The sequence below is a fragment of the Leguminivora glycinivorella genome, chromosome 21 (genome assembly GCF_023078275.1).
Source record: "Leguminivora glycinivorella isolate SPB_JAAS2020 chromosome 21, LegGlyc_1.1, whole genome shotgun sequence".
Taxonomy (NCBI): Eukaryota; Metazoa; Arthropoda; class Insecta; order Lepidoptera; family Tortricidae; genus Leguminivora; species Leguminivora glycinivorella.
In genome coordinates, this window is record NC_062991.1 from 1539459 (window position 1) to 1565250 (window position 25792).

A 25792-nucleotide genomic window follows, 5' to 3' on the forward strand; every position below is an offset into this window, starting at 1 on the left:
AATTTTTGCTCTCAAAATGGATGTAAGGAGCTTGTAAAGTGTAGGCAAGCACGTGATGGGTCTGTAGTTTTTTGCTTCCGTGGTACTACCGGACTTATAGAGCAGGAAAGTAACACCAGTTGTTAGGGAAGGTGGGAGAGAACCAAGATCGAGGGCTTGTTGAAATTGCGTTGCCAAATGCGAGTGCGAGCATCGAAACCATTTTAGCCAGAAGTTGTGCAATCCGTCCGGTCCAGGACTTTTCCAGTTCTGGGCCGTACGGGTAGCACAACTTACGTCGTCGGGGCTGATGGTGATAGCCCCCATAGGCTCGATGCTCTCGCACTCGCGTTCGACAACGGTCATCCACTCACCCTCCGTGTGTTCGACGGGCACCGACCAGATGCTACGCCAGAAATCAGACATGGCAGTAGCATCCGGCAGCCGCACGTCAGACACACGAGAGTCGGTTTCCTCCCACCTTCGGTATACTTTCCTTTGGTCGCTTTGAAAAAGACGATTCTGCTGGAATCGGTCCACACGCTTTCTGTAGCGGCGAATACGGCTTGCCCATGCATAGACTTTCTGCTTCAGGAAGTCGATGCGCTCTGTGACATTGGCCAAATAGTCGCGGGGCCTGATGTCCGTCCCCGCGAACGCCTGGTTCACAAAGCGCATTACTCGGGGGCGATTATTACCCCTCTGAAGCAGATCAGCTTTGCAATGAGAGTCCTAAACGAGTTGATACGACGCTCGATCCGTACTTGCCATGCAGGGACACCTTCGGCGGTCCTAGTTGCACGGTCAGCGTCCGGAAACTTGACTCGAGCAACACGGCACGCCGCGATGGCCCCGCAGTACATGATCGAGTGTGTATCATCTAGATCTTTACTAGTCCGCATATATGGATCTAGTAAAGCATTTAAGGCTCCTATTAGCGCTAGATTGCGTCTATTCATGGGCAGGCGTGGTAATCGTGGCCTAGGATTGCTTGTGGAGCGATACTGCGTAATCGCCTCTTCCAAAGACCTCCTCAGTTGCTCATTGGCAGGCTCACTCTCGCTCTGACTCGCGAAGTCCCCGCCGTCGTTACCGGAATCAACCCGCGGCGCCTCCGGTGCCAGGTCGGGTTCGGGCACCGGGTCCGGCGACATGGCGGGCAAATCCCGCCCCGAGGCAGGGTCCGCGCGAGTAGCGAGAGTCTCCTGGCGGAGCCGATCAAGTGTGGCGTCATCCAACCGCTTTGACCGCTGAATGACGCGCACCTGATCCGATAGCCGCTGCTCCGATACGGTGGTGGATGGCTCGAGTGCCTGAAACAGAGGCAGCATTCTCGAACGGTACGCGGATAGCCGGGTTCCCCCCTCTGTGGCCCCGTAATAGGCGCGCATGACATTCTCGTTTATTTCTCGAGTCCATGTCATGCGACGCACTACACCACCGGCAGCGGGAGCCGTGGGCGGGGCAGGATGTCCCGCAGGCCCCAAGCGTGCCGGCAGCGGTGGCCGCCCTCGTCGCGCAGGTGGTGGCGGCGGCGGCGGCGGCGGCCCGCTCTCGTCGCTGGACCCGTCGGTGTCGGGCGCCGTGGCGAACTCGTCGCCCGACGACGATGCGGACGGGGAGCTGGACGAGGCGGGCGGGGATGGTGGGCGTGCGTTTCTTTGTGCCGCTTTGGTGCGTGACCTCGTTAACATTTTCACAAATTTCACAATGCACTTATCGCCGTTTGACAGTTTATGCTGATATCCGTGTATTTAGATAGTATAGTAATTCGTTGGATGTTCTTCATTGTACATGATTTTAATGTAGCGTAAGAAATACACATAAACTGAACCACAAAAACCAAGAACGGCGATAAAAATACTATAAAAATAAATAAAATTGTGAAAATTTATCCAAAGACACGTCCGTCAGTGTCAGCGGTTTTTTTTTTTTTTTATTATTATTATTATTATTTTTTTTACAATGTGGGGGGCAGATTAAAGAAATTGCCGTAATTGTATGTATGTATAAGCTTTATTGTACATAAAGGAAACAAAAGAGACACAGTTACAGAGTCAGTAATATACAATGTAGGCGGACTTATCCCTTAATGGGATCTCTTCCAGTCATATATCATACACGAACGAAAAAACACAAGGCCCACACTTGGTGGTAGAGCCGGGAATCGAACCCGGGTCTTCAGCTTACGCAGCTAACGTCATTACCACTAGACCACCCGCCCGCCCGCGAGCTGAAGACCCGGTTTCGATTCCCAGCTCGGCCACCAGTGGGCCTTGTCGTTTTTAGGGTTCCGTAGTTAACTAGGAACCCTTATAGTTTCGCCATGTCTGTCTGTCCGTCCGTCCGTCCGCGGATAATCTCAGTAACCGTTAGCACTAGAAAGCTGAAATTTGGTACCAATATGTATATCAATCACGCCAACAAAGTAGTAAAACAAAAAATGGGAAGAAATGTTTTGTTAGGGTACCCCCCCCCTACATGTAAAGTAGGGACTGATTTTTTTTTCATAGCAACCCCAACGTGTGATATATAGTTGGATAGGTATTTAAAAATGAATAAGGGTTTACTAAAATCGTTTTTTGATAATATTAATATTTTAGGAAATAATCGCTCCTAAAGGAAAAAAAGTGTGTCCCTTTTTTTCATATTTTTTAAACATATGGTTCAAAAGTTAGAGGGGACTTTTGAACCATATGTTTAAAAAATATGAAAAAAATCACAAAAGTAGAACTTTATAAAGACTTTCTAGGAAAATTGTTTTGAACTTGATAGGTTCAGTAGTTTTTGAGAAAAACACGGAAAACTACGGAACCCTACACTGAGCGTGGCCCGACACGCTCTTGGCCGGTTTTTCTTTTGTGTATGATATCATTTGATATCTATTTCAATTTATAATTTATATATAGTAGTGTGACTACTTCAAAAAGAACAAATAAAAAAATATTCAATAAAATAATTTGGCAAATAAATAAAGGCGTTTGATAGTGTCAAGCATTATGCTGTATTCTCCGCAATGCGTCAGCAAGATATCGACAATGCTTATATTGAAATCGTTGGATCCATATACCGACAAAGCACAGCAAGTATTAAACTGCATGATCCCGGCCCAAAATTTAACATCAAGAAAGGAGTCAAGCAGGGCGACCCGTTATCCCCAAAATTGTAATTGTAACTAACTTGCGTTTTGCCGACGACATAGTGTTATTCTCTCACTCTGCACCCCATCTGGAACAAATGCTGCAAGACCTCAGCACTGCAAGTCTTGAAGTCGGACTCGAAATGAACAGGGCTAAAACCAAGTTAATGACTAACAGAGCGAAACCTAGGGTCACGGTTGATGGGCAGGATATTCAATATGTCGACGAATATATCTATTTGGGCCAGATAGCATCCTTCGAAAACAGGCAGTCTAAGGAAATCGATCGACGCATCGAAAATGCCTGGAAGAGCTTCTGGTCCATGAAGGCGCTAATGAAGGGCAACCTTCCACTGACACTAAAGCGCAAACTCGTCGACATGTGTATCCTGCCTATCCTAACCTACGGCGCCCAAACTTGGTCGCTAACGGAAGCCGAAAAGTCCCGACTCAAGATTTGCCAACGAGCAATGGCCACTGGTATGTAAGTAAATACAATGAGGTAAAGCACAGAAACCTCCTAATCACAACAAAAACCACTAAGCGACAAATTGCACTTACCAAAAACATTAACCTAACCTAAGTCGTTTGAACTCTACTACTTTCGAAATTCACCCTTAAACATTATTGTATAAAGTCCAAAATAACAGTCAAGGCTTTGAAACTTTACGACAATGAGAAATCGTTATACTTAAAGGTATCTAGCCAACTTCACAGACGATGCGCTTACGAATTGTACTTAGAAATAGATAGCGCCCGCCAGAAAGTTTGCTTCCTAGCGGTGACATATAAATCATTGTGATCTTGTAAATACGTGTATATTTTTTTTAAGTATTGGACAGCATAGTACAATTCTCGTACATTTTTTTTTGATTCATAAAAAAGCTGAAAACTGAACTGTTACATAGTGAAATATAGCACCCGCCAGAAAGTATGCTCTCTAGCGGTGACATATTGATCATTGTTTTCTTGTAAATTCGTATAGTACTTTTTTTTTAAGTTAGCGTACAATTTAGAACAATTTTCGTACATTTTTTAGGGTTCCGTAGTCAACTAGGAACCCTTATAGTTTCGCCATGTCTGCCTGTCCGTCCGTCCGTCCGTCCGTCCGTTCGCGGATAATCTCAGTAACCGTTAGCACTAGAAAGCTGAAATTTGGTACCAATTTGTATATCAATCACGCCAACAAAGTGCAAAAATAAAAAATGGAAAAAAATGTTTTATTAGGGCACATGTAAAGTGGGGGCTGATATTTTTTTTCATTCCAACCCCAACGTGTGATATATTGTTGGATAGGTATTAAAAAATGAATAAGGGTTTACTCAGACCGTTTTTTGATAATATTAATATTTTCGTAAATAATCGCTCCTAAAGGAAAAAAAAGTGCGCCCCCCCCCCCTCTAACTTTTGAACCATATGTTTAAAAAATATGAAAAAAATCACAAAAGTAGAACTTTATAAGGACTTTCTAGGAACATTGTTTCGAACTTGATAGGTTTAGTAGTTTTTGAGAAAAATACGGAAAACTACGGAACCCTACACTGAGCGTGGCCCGACACGCTCTTGGCCGGTTTTTTGATGTAGCTTTGGATTCCATACGATACCATGTCACCGCTAGAAAGTAGGTATGACACGTTCTTAGAATTTCGTAATGCTAGAACGGGTTTGTAGTGAAATGTCTAAAATTACAAAAATACCAATTTTAAGTACATCAAAATGCCAAAAAGACATTGGCCTACATACAATATCCGAAATGTATTAGTTTCATAATAACCAAAATTCAAAATGACACTTTCTCAGAATACCTAAAATTTTATTTACAGTGTGCATTATATTCCTTGCACTATATCTATTTTTATTAGTAACTTTAGTATTTATTTAGTTGAAGAGGGACACCAGCCCAAACAATGCCCTCTCATGTGGACACATTTTTGACTTAACTACTCATTCTGGCTGAACTATAATTCTGTGGTTCTCTCCGTTCTTCTGTAGTGACGCGACAGAGCCAGACTGCTTCTCGGTCAGCACGTAGCGTTAACGATTGTCACCTTGGCTAGGCCGGCTGAAGTTATCATTGAACAATTCTGATCCGTCTCTCTTTTACATTAAGATTCTGATGCAGTAACATTTTGTGGTCGCGTCCTTCTATTGAGGTAATTAAATGGGTAAATATTCAACTTTTCTTTGGCAGCAAAATTACGCATAAAAAATAAAAATAAGGATCTTAATTCACGATGGCCAGGTTAAAACTCACAAAAGTAGAGCTAATAATAAGTATGGGCAATTCTTGCAAAAAGAAAGAAAAAGTTGATTCACCCATATATTATGCATTCTGTACTTTTGAAAGGTTGCTAATTTGTAAATGTGTGCATGCATCTCGATCGTAATTTTTTTTATACTATGTCGGTGGCAAACAAGCATACGGCCCGCCTGATGTAAAGCGGTCACCGTAACATATGGACGCCTGCAACTCAAACAGTGTCACATGCGCGTTGCCACTCCATTAGAAACTTGTACATTCTCTTTTGATGTGTTAAGTACACAGCAAAAAGGAGTGTACAAGTTCTAAGGAGGGTTCTTATAATTAACATGCATTAAAAAACAAGATACAATTGAATAAGCAAAAGTATTCAACAAAAAAAAATATTAACAGACTAGGTACCTACTCTATGAAAATTCATTTCAATAAATTATGTAAAGTACAAAGCTACTATGATTAATAAGAGATGTTAGAGATGTATAGAGTCTCTAAGTGTCAAAGTACATCTAAAAAAAACCGGTCAAGTGCGAGTCGGACTCGCTCACCGAGGGTTCCGTGTTCCGTACAAACTTTCAATAGTTGAATCATCAAAATGTTATTCATAGAACTCTACAGATTTTACTAAATCCCTCAAGACTCAATTTCCCACATAACAAGTAATATTTTAATATACAATTTTATTGTTAGACAACGTCCAAATAAAATCGAGACTATTAGGCTTCAATAGTTTACGACTTACGACATGTCGCAACGACGCTCCTGAACCGACCTCATTATATCAGGAAAAACGCGATGTAGGAAATGAGCGTTCAACGTACAGCGACATCTATCGGCAAATTGAGTAAACTAATGCGCGCGAGCTAGTATGGAAGATGATTTTTATGGAATAATAAAATTGTTTATTGCGTGAACCAATTTTAACCATTTTGCCTCTATTTGAAAGCAGGTAATTTCATTGTTATTTTGTTAAAAAATACAGGTACAATAAACACCCGCAAGGGTGTTGAAATTGAAAATGTAAATCTGAAAGGTTTTTTATAAATAAAAAAAAAAGTTTTCAAGATACGTGTACGATTTTATTTTTCCTGTAATATTCATTATAATACCCATGTTTGGTGAAAATTTCATACATTTATGTTGGTAAACTTCGGAGATAAGGGGGGGGGGGAACGGTATTTTTTTTTACATTTTCCTTCAAAAAACATTTTTTTTCCACAACCAAAAAATTATAAAAAATAGTTTTGATGTGTACAATTTAAGTTCTTTCTAACGATACCCCACTTGACCTAGTTACTTGAAATTTTCAGTTTGCCCCCCTTTCATTTTGGCCATTTTCTATCATTTATATTAATTAATAAAAAAAAAAAATACTTTCAGCTTGTAGAGGTTCACAATGTTTATAACTATTCGAAATTTCATATCGATAGCATAAGTAGTTCTCGAGATATTTAACAATGTGACAGACGGACAGACAGACGGACAGAATCGCACCATAAGGGTTCCTGTTGTACCTTTTTGGTACGGAACCCTAAAAAAGAAAATTTATACATGATGAAGAAAAAAAATACTAGTGGCGTGGGTAACAATTTGAGGCGAGGCGATAGGGTGGCCTATTAGAAACTTGTGATTGGGGGACTTAATGTGTGTGGGATTTCATGTGTCATAAGAGTTTTGTTTGTAAGCAGTCACTGTACCCTATGGACGTTTGCAACTTCTGTTACATGCGCGGTGCTGACCCTCTGGGAAGCCTCGGTAGGGGCACATCTCGGACACTGGCGATCAAATATATGAAAGAGGCGCGTTCCTAGCACACATTCTAAGCTCGTGTAGGTGAACGCGTACACTTGTATGAGTGAGATACGACAGGTCGACTGTTCGCGTTTTTGACAGGCGGTAACTGTGAGTTAACGGAGAGGGGGTGGGCGGCACTTTCAGCGGGGAGCGGGAGTGGCCCTGTACGATAGTACTCTTTATTATACTGTGGTAGGGGTCTTATTCGAAAGCCAGAGCGCAGTGTGTGACCGTTTGTGACTTTCCAGGACAAAAGAGTCCTTATGCTTCAATTGCAATAAAGTTTTATATAAAATTTTAGCACAAATTTGTTTGATTGCATGATCAAAACATGATTGAAAATAAAGAACTTGAAACCTAGAGTTTCAGGGTTGAAAATGCGCTATAGTCTATAGTAGGAATCTAGGTACTACACTAATACATTTATATCGAAACCGGCCAAGAGCGTGTCGGGCCACGCTCAGTGTAGGGTTCCGTAGTTTTGCGTATTTTTCTCAAAAACTACTGAACCTATCAAGTTCAAAACAATTTTCCTAGAAAGTCTTTATAAAGTTCTACTTTTGTGATTTTTTTCATATTTTTTACACATATGGTTCAAAAGTTAGAGGGGGGGACGCACTTTTTTTTTCCTTTAGGAGTGATTATTTCCGAAAATATTAAAATTATCAAAAAACGGTCTTAGTAAACCCTTATTCATTTTTAAATACCTATCTAACAATATATCACACGTTGGGGTTGGAATGAAGAAAAATATCAGCTCCCACTTTACATGTAGGGGGGTACCCTAATAAAACATTTTTTTCTATTTTTTATTTTTGCACTTTGTCGGCGTGATTGATATACACATTGGTACCAAATTTCAGCTTTCTAGTGCTAACGGTTACTGAGATTATCCGTGGACGGACGGACGGACAGACAGACATGGCGAAACTAATATAAGGGTTCCTAGTTGACTACGGAACCCTAAAAACGGACAAAACACGAATAATTATGTCTATGGCAAGTAATCTGAGATCCCAGGCTATAGATACATATATACACTATATAGTACTATGTTTATATGTTATTGTTATTGTTTTTTTGCTAAGCTGAGAAGCAGCGATACAAATGAATTAGGAATCCCTGATCTTGACAGAAACCTTCTGCAATGGATATAAAGGTTGGTTTTCTTTGGTGAGAAATTGTGGTAATAGCTTCTGTAGGATTCAAATGTTTTAAGGGTAGATGCGTCTTTACACAAACTGAAATATTCTTCTTTAAGGAGGCATATATCCAGTAAACAATGATATAAGTACTTACTTACTACTTGGTTGGCGCGATAACCCAAAATGAGTTTTGACCTCCATGCCATTTCTGCAGATACTGCAAAATAATTACAAATGTACCTAGTGCGGAAAGGGTTTTCTTCGTATTTTTCCGGAAACGTTCGTATTTGCCATGCTAGTTCAGTGAACGTCAGCACATCTTGTCTGAGACTGACTGAAATAGCATGACACGTTCGTACGTTTCTGTAACAATACGAAGGCAAATTTTTTCGCACGTGTTTCGTGATACTTTTCGTGTCCGTATCGTCACGAGGAGAACCTACCTTTGCTGAAACCACGAAAGAAAAGCACTATATTAAAATATGTATAGCTTAGTCCAAACTCGGGGTTTGCCAGAGAGCTATGGAGCGCAGCATATTACGCTGCGCTCTAAGACTCAAATAATAGATGTAGCTCGGAAAGCGGCTAAGTTGAAGTGGGACTGGACTGGCCATGTCTGCCGAATGCCGGACGACTTGTGGGCCAAGATAACCACGGAGTGAGAGCCCCACGAGTCAAACCGGGGATCCAGCAGACCACATCGGTGATGGCAGGATAACCTGGACTCATTTTTGATTGGCTGGCCAGAAGTAGCACTAGACAGAGAAGATTGGAAAAAGAGGGGGGAGGCCTTTGCCCAGCCGTGGGACATAGTTGACAGTACACAGTAGGCTCTGAAAAATAATAGCTTAGTTAGTCTAACTTAGAGCGTAGCTTTGATGAACAAGAGTTCTCTGCTCCAGAGGTAAGTTTCCAAAATTGTGAATTTTCTCATGGAAAAATCGTATAGTTCTTTAATTTTCCGCAACTTGTACATTGCTACTGTAACATCAGTGTTACAGGGTTAGGTATTAATTCCTTATAACTGGCTAGAATTTTAATGCGGATCCCTAAAAATATATTCACAAGTCGCAAGCTCTTGAAATCGACCTAATCTATACACACGGTCATAATTTTTGCTTTTTATTACCTTTTTTTCGGCGAGTCGCTCTTATGGTACTTGACACTATCGCATACTCGATAGCTAAAAACAAGAGTTTTGTTTCATATGCGTGTTAAAAGGGCGTAGGTTAATCTTAATAAGGTGACAGATACGTCATCTAGTTAGAATTATAATGATCGAAATTATGAAATGACGTATGTTAATGCAAAACGTATGTACAAAAGTCTTTTTATTTTGAAGATATATTCGTGTGAATGTTATGGTTTTAAAATATAAACCTACAGGAGTTAGTCAAGATTTGGAGCCCGAAACGACTGGCTGGATACGCGTCGTGATATTTAGCCAGAAATCAGTTAATTGTGCATTCATCTCTTAGGTAAAAACTATATTGGTAGATTAGGTTTGAAAGTGAATTATAGCAATAGTGATTTAAAAAGACAATAGACTGTGTAGAGATTTTAAGTGTTTAAAGTGTTTGTTTTCTAATAATGTGTAATTATGTTCAAGTAGAATCAGTGAAATCAGGAAGTGTTTAAACTTATTTATAATTTAGTTTTAAGTAATATAAAATTAATCATTTTTTCCCCTTAGGTCATCACGTCGGGTGTTCTATATTTTTTTTAGCTTAGTCCAGCGTGATTCGAAGGGTTAGGGAAATCGTCAGTGGACGATTCGTACGTAGGACAAAATAGATCTCTTCTGCAGTGTTCCTGAGTCGAGCCAGCTAGCGAGAGTACGAGTGAACGAGAAGAAGATTGTATTAGGGAGCCCTTCTGGCTACTTTCGTATCTCATGATTTAGCTCGTAATTATTAAATTAGCTATGAAAGTGGATAAAACACTCTTAAAATCACTTTTACTTTGATCTGTTTGCATGAATTGAATGTTGACATTGCAGTGAAGTACCACCAGCTTATAAGTGACCGGCAATACGGCTTCCGCCATGGCCGAGGCGCTGGTGATCTTCTGGTATACTTGACTCATCGTTGGGCCACCGCCATTGAGAGCAAGGGAGAAGCTCTGGCAGTTAGCCTAGATATCGCTAAGGCTTTTGATAGAGTTTGGCATAAGGCGCTTCTTTCCAAGCTTCCCTCGTACGGGCTCCCAGAAGGGCTTTGCACGTGGGTCGCTAGCTTTCTATCTGGGCGGAGCATTTCAGTTGTCATCGACGGTCAATGCTCGGACCTCCGGCCCATTAACGCTGGTGTACCCCAAGGATCTGTCCTATCGCCGACCCTATTCATCCTTCATATCAATGATATGCTACTAGCTAGCAATATCCATTGTTATGCGGATGACAGCACTGGTGATAGCCAATACACAGGTCGTGCAAATGCCTCTCGTGAGCAGGTTTCGGAATGCAGAATGCAACTTGTGTCTGAAATCGAGGCCTCTCTTCAGCAGGTATCCGAGTGGGGTAAACGTAACCTCGTTGAGTTTAACCCCAGTAAGACACAAGTTTGCGCGTTTTCCGCAAAGAAAACCCCATTCGACATAGCGCCTAAATTCCAGAACATTCCTCTTACTATCTCTAAGAGTATCGGGATACTCGGTGTCGACATTACGAAGGAGGTCCAGTTTCGGGGTCATTTGGAACTCAAGGCCAAACTGGCCTCTAAGAAGCTCGGGGTGCTCAACAGAGCGAAACAGTGCTTCACATCGGGTCACCGGCTTTTGCTATACAAAGCACAGGTTCGACCGCATATGGAGTACTGTTCTCATCTCTGGTCTGGAGCACCGAAATACCAACTTCTTCCACTTGACTCTATCCAACGTCGGGCAATTCGTATTGTTGGCGATCTCGATCTCACAGCCGGTTTAGATCCTCTTAGCCTTCGGAGAGATGTTGGCTCTCTGTGCTTGTTCTACCGTCTGTACAACGGGGAATGTTCTGATGAACTCTTTGACTTGGTGCCACCGTCGCGCTTTTATCACCGCACCTCCCGCCAAAGAAACAAATTTCATCCTCACTTTCTCGACACGTGGCAAACCAAGAACAAACGGGCCTCCCGCTCGTTTTTGCCCAGAACGTGTAAGTTGTGGAATGAGCTACCTTCTGAGGTGTTTCCCTTGCGCTATGACATGGGGTTCTTCAAGAAGCAGGTATTTAGGGTTCTCAAAGGTCGGCAACGCATAAGTGGCTCCCCTGATGTTGCTTATGTCCATGGGCGGCGATGACTGCTTACCATCAGGCGGCTCGTCTGCTCGTTTGCTGCCTATTTCATAAAAAAAAAAAAAAAAAAAGTTGTTCTGAAGGAGGAGCCGAATACCATACATCATACACTCAATCATATTTTGGCTCTTTCCGACAGAATGACAAAATTGTGGTGTCACGCATTTAATTGCTTCTTTGATCCTATTATTTGTGACGAGATAGTGAACCACAATAAAAAACTATACACACACACACCCATGTATTTTGTCTCACAAACATAATACATGGTCACACACACTCAATACACACCACACTACACTTACACACACAGCTGACACACCACACGTTTAGTCCATTTGCATACACACACTTAGGTACACTCGGAAGAAGGTCGGTGGCTGAGACTAGCTCCTGCCGCACCGGGCGCGAGAATCTGACTTAATGACTTTGGCCTGAAGTATCTGACGTGTCAGTGCTTCAGAAGTCCGAAGCCTCTACACCGCACATTAGGTACACACCCAAGGCCTGAGTTGTTTGTCTATCTGCAATATATCGCTCTGTGGGTTCTGGGATGTAATCGCTCGATTATACGGACCTTCGGCATCTGCGTCGATTAGTGGAAGTCACAGAGAACCTCCTATAGAGTAGCAATAATGTATATTTTGTTCGCGATACGAGTCACCAGTGTTTGGGGTGCGAGGAACGGGCGGGGAATGTGTTAAGCGCGCTGTGATTGGCCGTTTCAAGGACGGCGGGCAGTCGCGCCAGATGAAAAGAGACAGAAGTATGACTGTCCCTCTACTGACGCGTAAGTGGCCAATGTAAGTTGACCTATGCCGGCTCTGAATAAATTATAAATATGACTTATTTGTGGAATGTAATGCCGTCTGTTTTTAAATTTGAGCTTCTTGTTACCTTTCCACACCATTTCACACTACAGGTGGACATCTTTAAGGCATCAAAATACCCTTTTCCAATTTTTTAGTGCGAAAAACACGCGCTGCTTTCGGGTCTGTTACTTGGTCGTTACTGATCGGGCACGGCGAGCGCCCGCGCTTATATCAGTGCAAATACTAGGAAGGCTGGCGACCGCGAGTCGTCTTGTAATGGATGTCTATAGGGGTTGGTCTGTGGTGGAAGTAGAGCGACAATGCAGTCCAATTTAAGGGATCCTCAGTACAGTGAATGTTGTAGAATATAAATGATATTCAGAGCACCTTTGGACAAATTCACCAACTCACTAACTTTGTCACAAATACGCGGCTGCATGTCGAGTTAGGGAAAAGCGTAAATATCGCAGCGCGTAGATAGCATGGCGTAGTTTATAAATGCATTGTGCGTAATTGTATTTTTGAGAATGTCAGGAAAGTGAAGAATGTTGAAGAATGAATATCTAGGTGCGAAGGTTTGAATTGGCGTCACGAAGGATTTGTCGGACGCGTAGACGGGCATGTTCCATTCTCAACGTCACGCGAGGCAGGGGTGTAGGCGAGCAGGGAGCCCCTTTTCATTCCAAAACAAAGTAATAACTTAGGTTCCCCTTTATAGACCTATGGTCTTATATCACAAGGTCCCTTTGTGGTCGGGTTTTATTTTAGGTTGTTGTTTGTCTGCTGTACGATGGAGTCTATGGATATTTATTTAAGTTAGAAAAGTACTTAGTTGTTTAATTGTAATATAATTATATAATGTATTTGTAAAATCAGGTAATTAAGTCAATTCATTAATTTTATTCTTAGTTTTAAGCCCCATGCTGTTTTCGGGTGAGTTGCATGTTCATTTATGTAGTTAGTGTTTTTTTTTTCATAATTTTGTCTGCGGGAATTTTATTGTGTTTTCATTGTTTCATTTTATACGTACAATTTTATAAGCACGGTAACGAAATTTATTTGTAATTCTAACGATATATTATCACAACGTAGAGGGTTCTACATTTTAATCTAGACGATCACAAATATATAAGCCAATAGTTAAATAAATTATTTCTTAAAAGCCGTAGGGTAATTGTGTTTACACTACTCTTAAATGATTTAAATCCAAACATTGCAAAACAGCCCTTTTTACATCTCAGCAGAAATCATAAATAAATAATAAATAAATATTATAGGACATTCTTACACAGATTGACTGAGGCCCACGGTAAGCTCAAGAAGGCTTGTGTTGTGGGTACTCAGACAACGATATATATAATATATAAATACTTATATATATAGAAAACATCCATGACTCAGGAACAAATATCTGTGCTCATCACACAAATAAATGCCCTTACCGGGATTCGAACCCGGGACCGCGGCGTAGCAGGCAGGGTCACTACCGATTGCGCCAGACCGGTCGTCAAATAAATAATTATATATAATTGCAAACGGGACTTGATCGCGTAATACTAAGTTTTAAACACTAACTTCCGACGTTTCAAGATCGGCAGTTAGGTCTGATTTAGACGGCGTGCGAACTCGCCTGCGATTTTAGTTACATTGCGGGCTTTTGAGGTCACATACAATTTTGCACAGCCATCAAATACCGCAATGTAATAAAACTCGTATGCGAGACCTCGTACCGTCTAAATGGGCCCTTAGTGTTTAAAACATAGTAATACGCGATTAAGTCCCATTCGTAATTTTAAATATGTGTAACAATCGTGAAAGTTTAAATAAGTGTTTTTCAGAGATCCTCTCGCATCTATCCCCCAGCATCTACGGTCCTCATGGCACATCCGAAACACGCATGCGCCCAGGACCAACCCTAGTCCTTTGTCCATACCCTCCCCGCTCGTCGGCTACACCGCTCCGTTTACCACGTCGGGCTACACCGCAAAAACGTGAGTACGAATTTTCTAATAGTTTATTGCACCTTATTTTTATGTCTATAAGGTTTGAGTAGTTACTTTGAAGGAAATTCTTAGGACGCGTTTTATTAGAAATGGTCTTGTTGGGATTTGGACTGTGTTATGTTGAAGGTTAGGTTTATTATCGTTTGGTGCGTTTGAGATGAATTCGGTCGTAGTATTTCGAGTATTTTGTGCGTAAATGCGTAAATTCTTGGCTACGGGGAATATTTGGAGTTTATAAATGTAGGTTTATGGTTATGTTGGTAAATTATATGGAGAGATGTGTCTGTTGTCTGTACTAAGACGATTGTGATGAACAAGCATAGGTATTATTTTGGGGTGCGTATCGATCGATATAACTTTTTTGATATATTTTTAGTCGTTATAACGATCATTTGATATAATTATTGAATCATATAACAACAAATAATATACTAACAAATTGTATAATTCTTATTTAATATAATTATCATTTTTTCGAATAACATTTATTATAACATACTTTGAGTATAATGCTTATTTCCGATAATAAATAAATTGTATAACACAAATTCTTTCTAAAGCACAGTTAGAATAAAAAACAATAATTGTACAATAAATTAGATCCATCATTTACCAGAAAAGTAGATTAGGTTAGAACTGTGACCCTTAAACATATGTACTGGTATCAGAAAATTAGGTTAGGTTAGGTTAGAAACTATGATCCCTTCAAAAAAGAATAAAATTAATTAATGAAATGTTTTATACTGTTTGCTAGTTATATTATACCAGTCGTATATCAATAGATAGATATACCATATAACGGTTATTATAAATAAGTGTTATACGAAATAATGATTATATACAAAATAAAAGTAGATATTTTGTGGTTATACCAAATGTTAATTATGTGAAATGAGTGATTATATCCTTTAAATATATACGAAATGTTGTTATATCAAATGTTATTATACCAAAAAAAGTTATACCAATCATTACACACCCATTATTTTGATGTTAGGGTTCCGTACCAAAAACGTCGACTCTGTCCGTCCGTCTGTCTGTCTGTCACATTATTTTGAAGAAGTAGAGTCCGTCTAAATATCGTTGGGCAGATAGAGTGGAAGCAGATCTCCGTGAACTCGGCGTTAACGAGGGCTGGCGAGAGGTCGCTCTGGACCGCGTAAAGTGGCGTGCTCTTGTGTTGGAGGCCAAGACTCACTTTGGGTCGTCGCGCCAACAAAGTAAGTAAGTAAGTAAGTAAGTAAGTAAGAGTCCGTCTAAACTATGCACCGATTATATGTCGAGATATTTTCATTGAGGATAACATTGTGACTCTTCGTCAGTCGAGTCGATTACCGTGCAGATTTACCTTGGTCTAACTCTGTTTCTATGCCCTTAATTTAATGTTACGCAAGACCATATATCTAGCGCGACTTCAAATACATTCAACAACACAGTTGTGAATACAAAGTGCCAAATATATATACACACCTTAATGTACAGGGAATAAAGTTCTGTATATATATTTTTGGCACTGTCTGAATTCACAACTGTAATGTTGACTGTACCTATGAATTCTTGCACAAAAACAATAGTTATTTGTTATACAAGGGGGCAAAGTTGTATTTTAACGCCGAGTGTGGAATTGAAAAACGAGCAAGTGAAAGGATTCTATAGTTGAACCACGAGCAAAGCGAGTGGTTCGAGAATAGAATCCTGAACTTGCGAGTTTTTTAACACACGAAAATAGAATACATTTGCACCCGAGTGTAACACACAACTTTTCCCCTCACAAATAGCGAGGAAACTACAACGCAAAAACTGCGTTTATCACTGCTTCCAGTAGTTCAAAATATAAATAATCATCTTTATTACTAGATTCAACTACTTTTATCAATTTTAAAACAGTTAATTTGACTTTATTCAAGGTCAAATTACTTTACCCACTAGTGGATAAAATGAGCTTTTACCCGCTGATATTAAAGGACAAAACATGTGTTTCCGAGCTAGTGAGGGCAAAAAGTTATTACTAGGCCGCTTGCTAGTTAAACGATGAAGATACCCAATACGGAATTTTATACAAGATACGGGGCCTATTGCATAACAATTTACAACTTGTATTACAAGTGGAACTCTCTTTCTTATAAAATGAATTGGAGGGGGACTACCGCTTGTAATATGAGTTGTAAATTGTTATGCAATAGGCCCCAGGTCGTAATCTCTTCAAGTAGTTCAGTTTTTAACCCCCGACGCAAAAACGACGGGGTGTTATAAGTTTGACGTGTCTGTCTGTCTGTCTGTTTATCTGTCTGCATTGTGTGTGTCTTTCTGTGGCATCGTAGCTTTCGAACGGATGAATCGATTTGGATTTAGTTTTTTTTGTTTGAAAGCTGAGTTAGTCGGGAGTGTTCTTAGCTATGCTTCATGAAAATCGGTCCACTATGTCGCGGTCGGGGGTTTTTCAAAAGTTTAATTTTGTACACAATAGTAACCTAAGTAGGTAGGTAAAAAAAAATGGGGAAACTGAAGGCTACGTTTAAATGAAAAACCTTTCGTCTTAATCGTAACCAAGGATGATTTATATAGGATTTACAATCTTCATACTATGAATCGTACCTCCATTTTTTAGCGCCACCTATTAAATACTATCATAACTAAGTACACTGATGTTGCCTAAAATTTTTTTTTAGCAAAATGTGTATTGACGTGATATCATGATATTAAAATAAAGGAATATGTCATTTGTTCTTATAAAAACTCGCAAAAATATTTGGGGAAAATATGATTTTGGCCACTTTGCAGACTGCGAAACAGCGCCGTCTAGTTTTAAGCCTAAAAGGCCCATACGTTTCAGGGGTACGCTTTTTTGTATTTGTATGGGCTTTGTCAGTCACGAATATTGATTAGCCGCCTTTACACAGTCGCTCTATCGCGCGTTCCCGGAGCGTACAGGATAGCGCGCTGTTAAGCCTGTGCGCGAAATCGCACGCGATTGCGTGTTGTTGGTTTTTAAGTTTCACGTTCTTTCGCGCGTGATTGCGCGTCGAAGTTTTTGAGAACGAAAAGAGCGTGCGTGTAAAAACTAATCGTGCCCGATACACTGGTTATTATTGTTCATTGTTATTAATAGTATCGATTTATAAAGAGCAAGTAATTCAACCACTAATTATTTAGTCCACGAGCGTGTGTCTGCCATCTTGCGCGCGCGAATGAACGTACGTGTAAAGACAACCTCAACCACGCGATTGCGCGTCCGTTAGAGCGCACGCAATCGCGCGTTTTCCCTTCCCCTCCCGTCGTCTTTTCACGCGCATTCTTTCATACGCGATTGCGCAATCACGCGCGATAGAGCGTCTGTGTAAAGGCGGCTATTCTTTCTTGATTGTAACCCTTATTCTGATAAAACTGTAAATGAGTTGATCACCTATTTCTTGTCTGTTATTGCCATGGTTACGGTCCCCTAAGTCACGCTGGTTTTATGCAAAATTATGCAACTGAAATTATGCAAGCATGCATGTAGTCCATGTTTGTAGGTGGCAATTAAGGAAAGGGCTTGTTAACACCAGAAAAATGTGTGTTTGCATAGTTTAAGTAGCATATTTTTGCATAAAACAATCGTGACTCAGGAGACCGTAACCATGGCAATAACAGGCAAGAAAAAGTTGATTAACCCAAATACTTAGGAGGCACCTATACACTTCGTGTGACACCTGTCGAACTTAAGCTTTGGGCATCAATCAAAGTTGTTTGGAATCTGAGTCAGCTGTCACTATTCCGTCCTTTGATGGATGGAACGGATGATGAATTTTTGTTAAAGTTTTGGAGGTTTGTTATTTTTTGTCCTCCAATATTGATTATTTATTTATTTATTATGTAAAATGTAGGTCAGATATGAAGGGGACAGTTTTTACTCTGGATATTTGCCACGAGTCGAATTTTACGAAGACCACTTACATATTTTCGTAGATTTAGCGTTAAGCAAGGACGAGATATACCGAGGCTACAAAGCCCATACAAAAAGGGTGCCCCTCAAATGTATGGGTATTTTAGAAATAAAACTAGATGGCGCTGTTTCACAGCCTGGAAGTGGCAAAATCATATTTTTTGACGACCGGTCTGGGTGCGTAGCCGAATGGCACAAACGCTCACGAAACGAAACGCTAGTAGATCTCTATCGCTCTTGCGTATTGGCGCGACAAAGCCAGACTACCTTTCGCGGCGTTTCGTTTTCGTTTGGCGCAGGAAAAATGCCATTCGGCTACGGGACCTGGCCTAGTGGCGTGTAATGCCCCTGCCTGCTATGCCGCGGTTCGAATCCCGGTAAGAGCATTTATTTGTGTGATGAGCACAGATGTTCCCGTCCCGAGTCATGGATGTTTTCTATGTATATAGACGGACGGGACATCCATGTAGTATACAAGTATTTGTATATTATATATGTATATCGTTGTCTGAGTATCCACAACTGAACAGAAGCCTTGTTGAGCTTACCGTGGGACGAAGTCAATCTGTGTAATAATGTCCTGTAATTATTATTTGTTTCATCATATTTCCCTCAAATATTTTTTGAGTGTTTTTTTAAAGAAACATATTTCTTTATTTTAATATCATGATATCACGTCAATACACATTTTGAAATAAAGAAATTTGAAGGCATTATCTATGTAGTTATGCTAGTATTTAATAGATGGCGCTAAGAATTGAGATACGATTTTTAGTATGAAGATTGACAATCCTATAAATCATCCTTGGCGTTAAGTAATGACTTTGCTATTAACATACCAACGAAAAGTTTGATTGACATTATCACAGAATTAGATTTAGATAGAAGAAACAAGTTCATCAATTTGTATGGCGACCGAGCGTGTCAGATTTTGTACTGAAGTTGTTCCTTGCCTGTGATTTTAAATGTTATGTCTCATGCCCTTCATTCATAATTTTTGTGTTTTTGTATTAGGCATTTTTAATGTTTATTGTTGACTTTAACTTACAAAAATTGCCAACCGAAAGCTGCAAGCTGCGATTAAAGACGGACAACTCAGTGGATTTTACTGAGTTCATTTGACACGCTAAGTACATACGTTTGCTTGATCTATCTATGGTATAATATGTCATCTGTGGACCCGACTCTGTTTTTAAAACCATTCATGAAGTATGTGTTACATGAACGCAAAATCGGGTTGTTATTTAGTCGTAAAAACCGCAAAATATCACATTTCTTTTCAATCCCGTCCGGGAAATACGTTTTTCTGGCTCGATCGGAAATCTATTCATTGCCGACGGGGTGTCACCATTGATGGGGATTGACGGGACAATCAGGAGAGTAGGGTCAGAGACGACAGTTGCTATGTATTAAGTATACAGTGCGTAAACGTAATAAGGGCGATAAATGAAACCAGGCATGTAATTCAATATTGTTATCATTAATTAAGAGGTGTTTTTGAGTTACTTTTAATTTTCACCCCATAATTAATTTTTGAAAAAAATTCCAGCAACAATGTACTGTAAACGTGGTTGCGATGACAATCAATGACAACTGTCAACGAGCGTTTAATGCGAGTGTGTTTGCATTACGTTGCGGGCCGAATTAATTTGTATGGATAAAAAAAATATTTAAATTTTAAGTAAAAGTTATCTAATTCCATTTATAGGGTTCCGTAGTCAACAAGGAACCCTTATAGTTTCGCCATGTCTGTCTGTCCGTCCGTCCGTCCGCGGATAATCTCAGTAACCGTTAGCACTAGAAAGCTGAAATTTGGTACCAATATGTATATCAATCACGCCAACAAAGTGCAAAAATAAAAAATGGAAAAACATGTTTTATTAGGGTAGCCCCCCTACATGTAAAGTGGGGGCTGATATTTTTTTTTATTCCAACCCAAACATGTGATATATTGTTGGATAGGTATTTAAAAATGAACAAGGGTTTACTAAGATCGTTTTTTGATAATATTGATATTTTCGGAAATAATCGCTCCTAAAGGAAAAAAAAGGGCGTCCCCCCCCCCTTTAACTTTTGAACCATAATTTTAAAAAATATGAAAAAAATCACAAAAGTAGAACTTTATAAAGACTTTCTAGGAAAATTGTTTTGAACTTGATAGGTTTAGTAGTTTTTGAGAAAAATACGGAAAACTACGGAACCCTACACTGAGCGTGGCCCGACACGCTCTTGGCCGGTTTTTTATGTCCTATACTCACCACCGTTAAGAGGTTCGCCCGTATTAGGTTTACACCCTGTATACATAATTATATACATCAGTGTCTAAAGCTAATACGGGCAAAACTCTTAACGGTGGTGAGTATAAGCATAGATTAAATATAAGAAGATCATACTATCTCATACATTAAAATGCGACTACCTAAGAACGCGCAAACGCTACACCACACATAGATTGAGCCACAAAAAAAATGTCATAATTTCGATTGTATTTGTAGATGGCGATAAGTATCACTTTTGACATAGAATTATGGCTCGAATGTGAAACAACGCTAATCTACAAAATTTGTAGTGTGTGGAAGTGGACAGTGTTATGGAATAAGCGATCAAGCGACAGTTAGTTGAAATCGAGAAAATGAGCTAGAAAGATTTGAAATTTGAATCAGTTGTTGTAAGTTCATTTATAAAGTAAAAAAGTTAATTTTGACATTGAACCTATAAAAGTGTTCATAATTTAAATAGATAAAAAAAATAACACCATACCTATTCAAGTTTCGAAGTTATTAACGTTTTTCCGCTTGATTCTTTATTGAACTAATACTGGGATGAGGTTAATTTATTTCGCCGTAGCGTACTATGAGACATATTTTGTCGCTTGATTCTTTAATGCAAATTGTTAGAGGTAAAGTGAATACTGGAATAAAATAAAATTTCATATATTTGAGTAAATAGTGCTATTGTAAATAAATCAACAACAATGTTTTCCTCCACAATGATTAGGACTAATCCGTCTAACAATTTAGTTTTGTTCTCCAATCAACTTTTTTAATAAATGTCAAAAAAATCAGCATATATGGCAAAATTGGCATTGTAACTAATAATAATTCATTAGTACTAGCCAGGATTACACACATAAGATATTATGATATAACAAAACCTCTTGATACTTAGTTCTCATTAAGCGAAATATCCTGCAATTTCAAATATGTAACAACGAATTAAACGACACTATTAGGGCGGTTAAATCGATATTGCGTTTATAAATCATCAAAACTTTAAACCAAAACGAATTAATAACATTTTTATGGCGTTTAACTCGATTTTGCGATTTAGAATATACGCTTATTATAATTTGTAAAAGTAAATTTGGCGTTCAATTCGTTTTTACGTAACGACTTAGTACACAGGACCATACAAATTTTAACGTGTCGCTTGATTCTACCCCTTAAAATAAGGCTGTAAGCATGATTTTTCAACAAAGAAATAGTCAATACTATAGATTATCACATTTATATCCGAACTGCATTCATAACTTTTTTTTTGGATTTTGGCGCTTAGTTCGCTATTCCATAACACCGTCCAAATAATCGATGGCAACAAGGTATTTTTGTGGCGCCATCTATGTGTGGTGTAGTGTGTAGTCTATGCGCGTTCTTAGGCGGACGCATTTTGTATATTTATATTTAATCTTTAATCTATGGTATAAGACATAACAAAATAAATGTAATTAGATAGTATGGATAAAAGAAATATTTTTTTATCCGTACTAAATAATTCGGTTCGCAATTAATTCAAACACACTTGCGTTGAACCATATTTGCCATTCGATATTTGCCAGTCGCTTTTCGGTGAAGGAAAACATCGTGAGGAAACCGGACTTCAATATCCATGTTGGAAGGTCAGATGACAGCTTTCGTAATACTACGCCAAAAGTTGGGATTTGTCAAAGCGGACCCCAGGCTCTCACGAGCCGTGGCGAATGCAGGCATAACGCAAGGAGGTTGATGAGTAAGTAATACATTTCATGTTTGCTTTAATTTATAACCCGTATGGGGCTTACACACTGTATACCTAAGGTCATTGGCCTCCAGTCGGTTCCTCCAGGCCTCAATTGGTTGACTGTACCTGTGTGCATACATATATTTAGTTAGTTTCTAATTGAATTTCTCGAGGATAGAGGAATCTCAATTTGTAGCAGCAATCAGGGAAAGACTAAGACTAATCCCCCTGTGATTAAGCTGTGATGAACTTTACCAACTATACGTGCACATAATACGTACGTGTATCGATTTGTCGCGTGTTTGTTTCGTGTTACTGTCTTTTATTTACATTATTAATTGTATTTAATTAAGTCATTGTTAACTCCCCCCTTCCCTGATGTTTGTGCTGATGCTGATGACGGTTTGACTTTTACCGTAATCTGTTAAACATTAGCCTTTGTTTCTATTATTCACGGCGGCTACTCCCGTCTCCACGGCACGCGCTAAAGTCTCAGCGTAGTTAAAAAGCAATCATGATAGAAATAAGGTTTAAATCATAATATTCATCCGATTTACATACTGCTTAATATGCAAAATTTTTATCAAAATTCAAACCGGGTTTGACCAGCAAAAACGAACAACCCTTTAAAGTTTACATACATACAATCACGCCTGTTTTCCAGAGGGGTAGGCAGAGGTCACGGCAGATTTACTACGATCCTGACAAATCACTTTCGCTTCACACACTTTCATAACGTTTCTCATACACGCTCGTCGGTTTCGAGTACTTCTGCAATATTTCCCCGATTTGAACAAGAAAAGTTTAAACTTTGAATTTTCTACATTTGCCCAAGCAAAATACATCTTGTATAATTTCAATTTTATATGTGTAAAAACATCATAACATACAAAATCATAGGCTTATAGCGTAATGGACGTCGGCCCTTACCGGCTAGACGGCGAGCAGTAACTACATCCCGTACCGGATCTCGGGACGCGCAAGATCATCATATGGGACGTTCAACGATATGCTTTAACACAAATGAAAATGAAAATGAAAATGAATGAAAATGAAAATGAAATATTTATTTTTCAAGTAGGCATATTACAATGCGCATATGAACGTCAAATAAAGCTACGCCGGCTCTAACCCTACGCCTCAGCCTCGAGAAGATTTCAGTCCCCCCTCAGTTGGGAGGGGGGTATCCACTATGGGACCGGCAAGAAACTCGGCGGGCAACTTCTTTTCAAAACATTACATCTTATAATTAACATGCATTAAATAACAACATACAATTTAACATGCAAAAGTATTCATCAAAGAATATGAACAGACTAGGTACTCTATGGAAATCAATTTCAATAAATTATATTATTGCTTAATAATACGTCGTTCTTCTTCAGAGAAAACATATCAAATTGTCATAGAAGAAAAAGATAATATGAATCTCAATATCATTAAATATGTAATTTACCTACACAACATAAAATATAAAATATTTGATGTGCTTTCTTATCTGAACTGTGTCCTCTATACATAATACAATTATTTTAATTGCTATTCGTTTTTTGTAGTTTCTGGTTCGGGCCATGCATGTTTGTCTGTCAAATAGTCCTCGACTCTGTAATAAGCCTTTAACATCAATGATTTTTTTAAGTAGTTCTTAAGAGCTGGGAGGGGTAATCTCAAAGCAGTGTCAGGTAACTTATTATAAAAATGAATACATTGCCCAACAAATGACTTCTGTACTTTACGGACACGAAACTTCTTTATGGCAAGCTTATTTTTGTTTCTAGTGTTATAATTATGGATATCAGAATTCTTAGTGAAACAGTCTAAATTCTTAACAACATAAATTATACTATCATAAATGTATTGGGAAGCTACAGTTAAGATATTAATTTCTTTGAAGAGTTCTCTTACTGATTCACGTGTTCCTAAGTTGTAAATAGAACGAATGGCTCTCTTTTGTAATACAAAGATAGTCTGTATGTCAGCTGCTTTGCCCCAAACCAGAATACCGTATGACATTACACTGTGAAAATAACTATGATACACTAGGCGAGCTGTCTCAACATTAGTCAGTTGCCTGATTCTCCTAACGGCGTATGCGGCTGAACTTAATTTGCTTGCTAGTTTCTTTATATGAGGACTCCATTGTAGATTTTTGTCCAATGTTAAACCAAGAAACAGTGTTGTATCTACCATCTCTAAGCATTCATCATTCAAAAGTATTTTTGTATCGATTGGTTTAACATTCGGCAGAGAAAATCGAATACATTTGGTTTTCTTAGAATTAAGAAGTAAATTGTTGACAGTAAACCACTGCAGTACATCAGCTAACGTGCTATTAATTACATTGTAATCCGTAGATTTTCGGTCAACATTAAAAAGCAGTGATGTATCATCAGCAAAAAGTACTATTTCACAAAAGTTTTTCACTATACATGGCAAATCATTTATATAAACCAAAAACAGGAATGGACCTAAAATTGAGCCTTGTGGCACTCCTAATTGGACTACAGTCCCGCTAGAGCGAGTTTTGTTAACAACTACTGTTTGTGTTCTATTGCTAAGGTAAGAAGACATAAAGTTTAGGGCATTTATAGACAAACCATAGTGTTCTAATTTCAAAATGAGCGTTCCATGATCCACACAATCAAAGGCTTTTGAAAGATCACAAAATATGCCAATTGCATCACAAGAATTTTCCCAAAAATTATATATATGTTTAATGAGTACCGAAGCAGCATCGGTCGTGGAACGGCCCCTTGTGAAACCGAACTGTTTGCTTGTAAGTAATCTATGTCTGTTGAAGTGTCCCAGTAGATCATTTAACATTAGCTTCTCAAAGACTTTACTTAGTACAGGAAGTATTGATATGGGACGGAAATTGGTTATATCACTCGAATCACCCGATTTAAAAAGCGGTATGACTTTGCTACATTTCATAAGATCTGGAAAGGTGCCTTGTGAAATTGAAATATTATATATTACGGCCAAGTAAGGTGCTATTATATCTATGACATGACTAATTACTTTAACTGATGTTCCCCATAAGTCTTCCGTTTTCTTTAAATTGAGTGACTTGAATGTTTTAACAATATTTACAGAGTCTACTTGACTAAATTCAAATGAATTATTACATTTCTTAACATTAGCACAAAGTAATGAATGGGCTTGAGCCGCAGAAGAATGTAAACATTTTGTGGTGTTAACGGCTATATTTGAGAAATAATCTTCGAATGCCGAGGCAACATCGCTGTTCGACACTATTTGTTGATTATCTGATACAATGTTGACTTGACAATCGCGTGATTTACATTTACCAGCTTCTTTATTTATAATACTCCAAGTTGTTTTCACTTTGTTGTCCGACACTTTCAATTTAGAACTAATAAAGTTTTTCTTGGCAGTTAAACACACTTTCTTGAAGATTCTTGAGTAGTTTCTTACATAGTCCAGGAATTCTAAATTCTTGTTCAGCTC

General features: G+C 39.0%; 2 protein-coding genes across 2 annotated transcripts in view; both read left to right on the forward strand.

Annotated features, from left to right (window-relative positions):
- Positions 1-3261: 3261 nt before the first annotated feature.
- LOC125237293 overlaps positions 3262-25792 on the forward strand; it is a 32755-nt gene continuing 10224 nt past the window's right edge. The window contains exons 1-3 of the mRNA XM_048144283.1: positions 3262-3598; positions 10314-10536; positions 14239-14391. Coding sequence (XP_048000240.1) covers positions 3262-3598; positions 10314-10536; positions 14239-14391 — 713 coding nt within the window. The remainder of the gene's footprint in view (positions 3599-10313; positions 10537-14238; positions 14392-25792) is intronic.
- Positions 14276-25792, forward strand: part of LOC125237532 (sodium- and chloride-dependent GABA transporter 1) — a 41712-nt gene continuing 30195 nt past the window's right edge. Inside the window, exon 1 of the mRNA XM_048144654.1 lies at positions 14276-14391. The gene's annotated coding sequence lies outside the window, so the exon portion shown is untranslated. The remainder of the gene's footprint in view (positions 14392-25792) is intronic.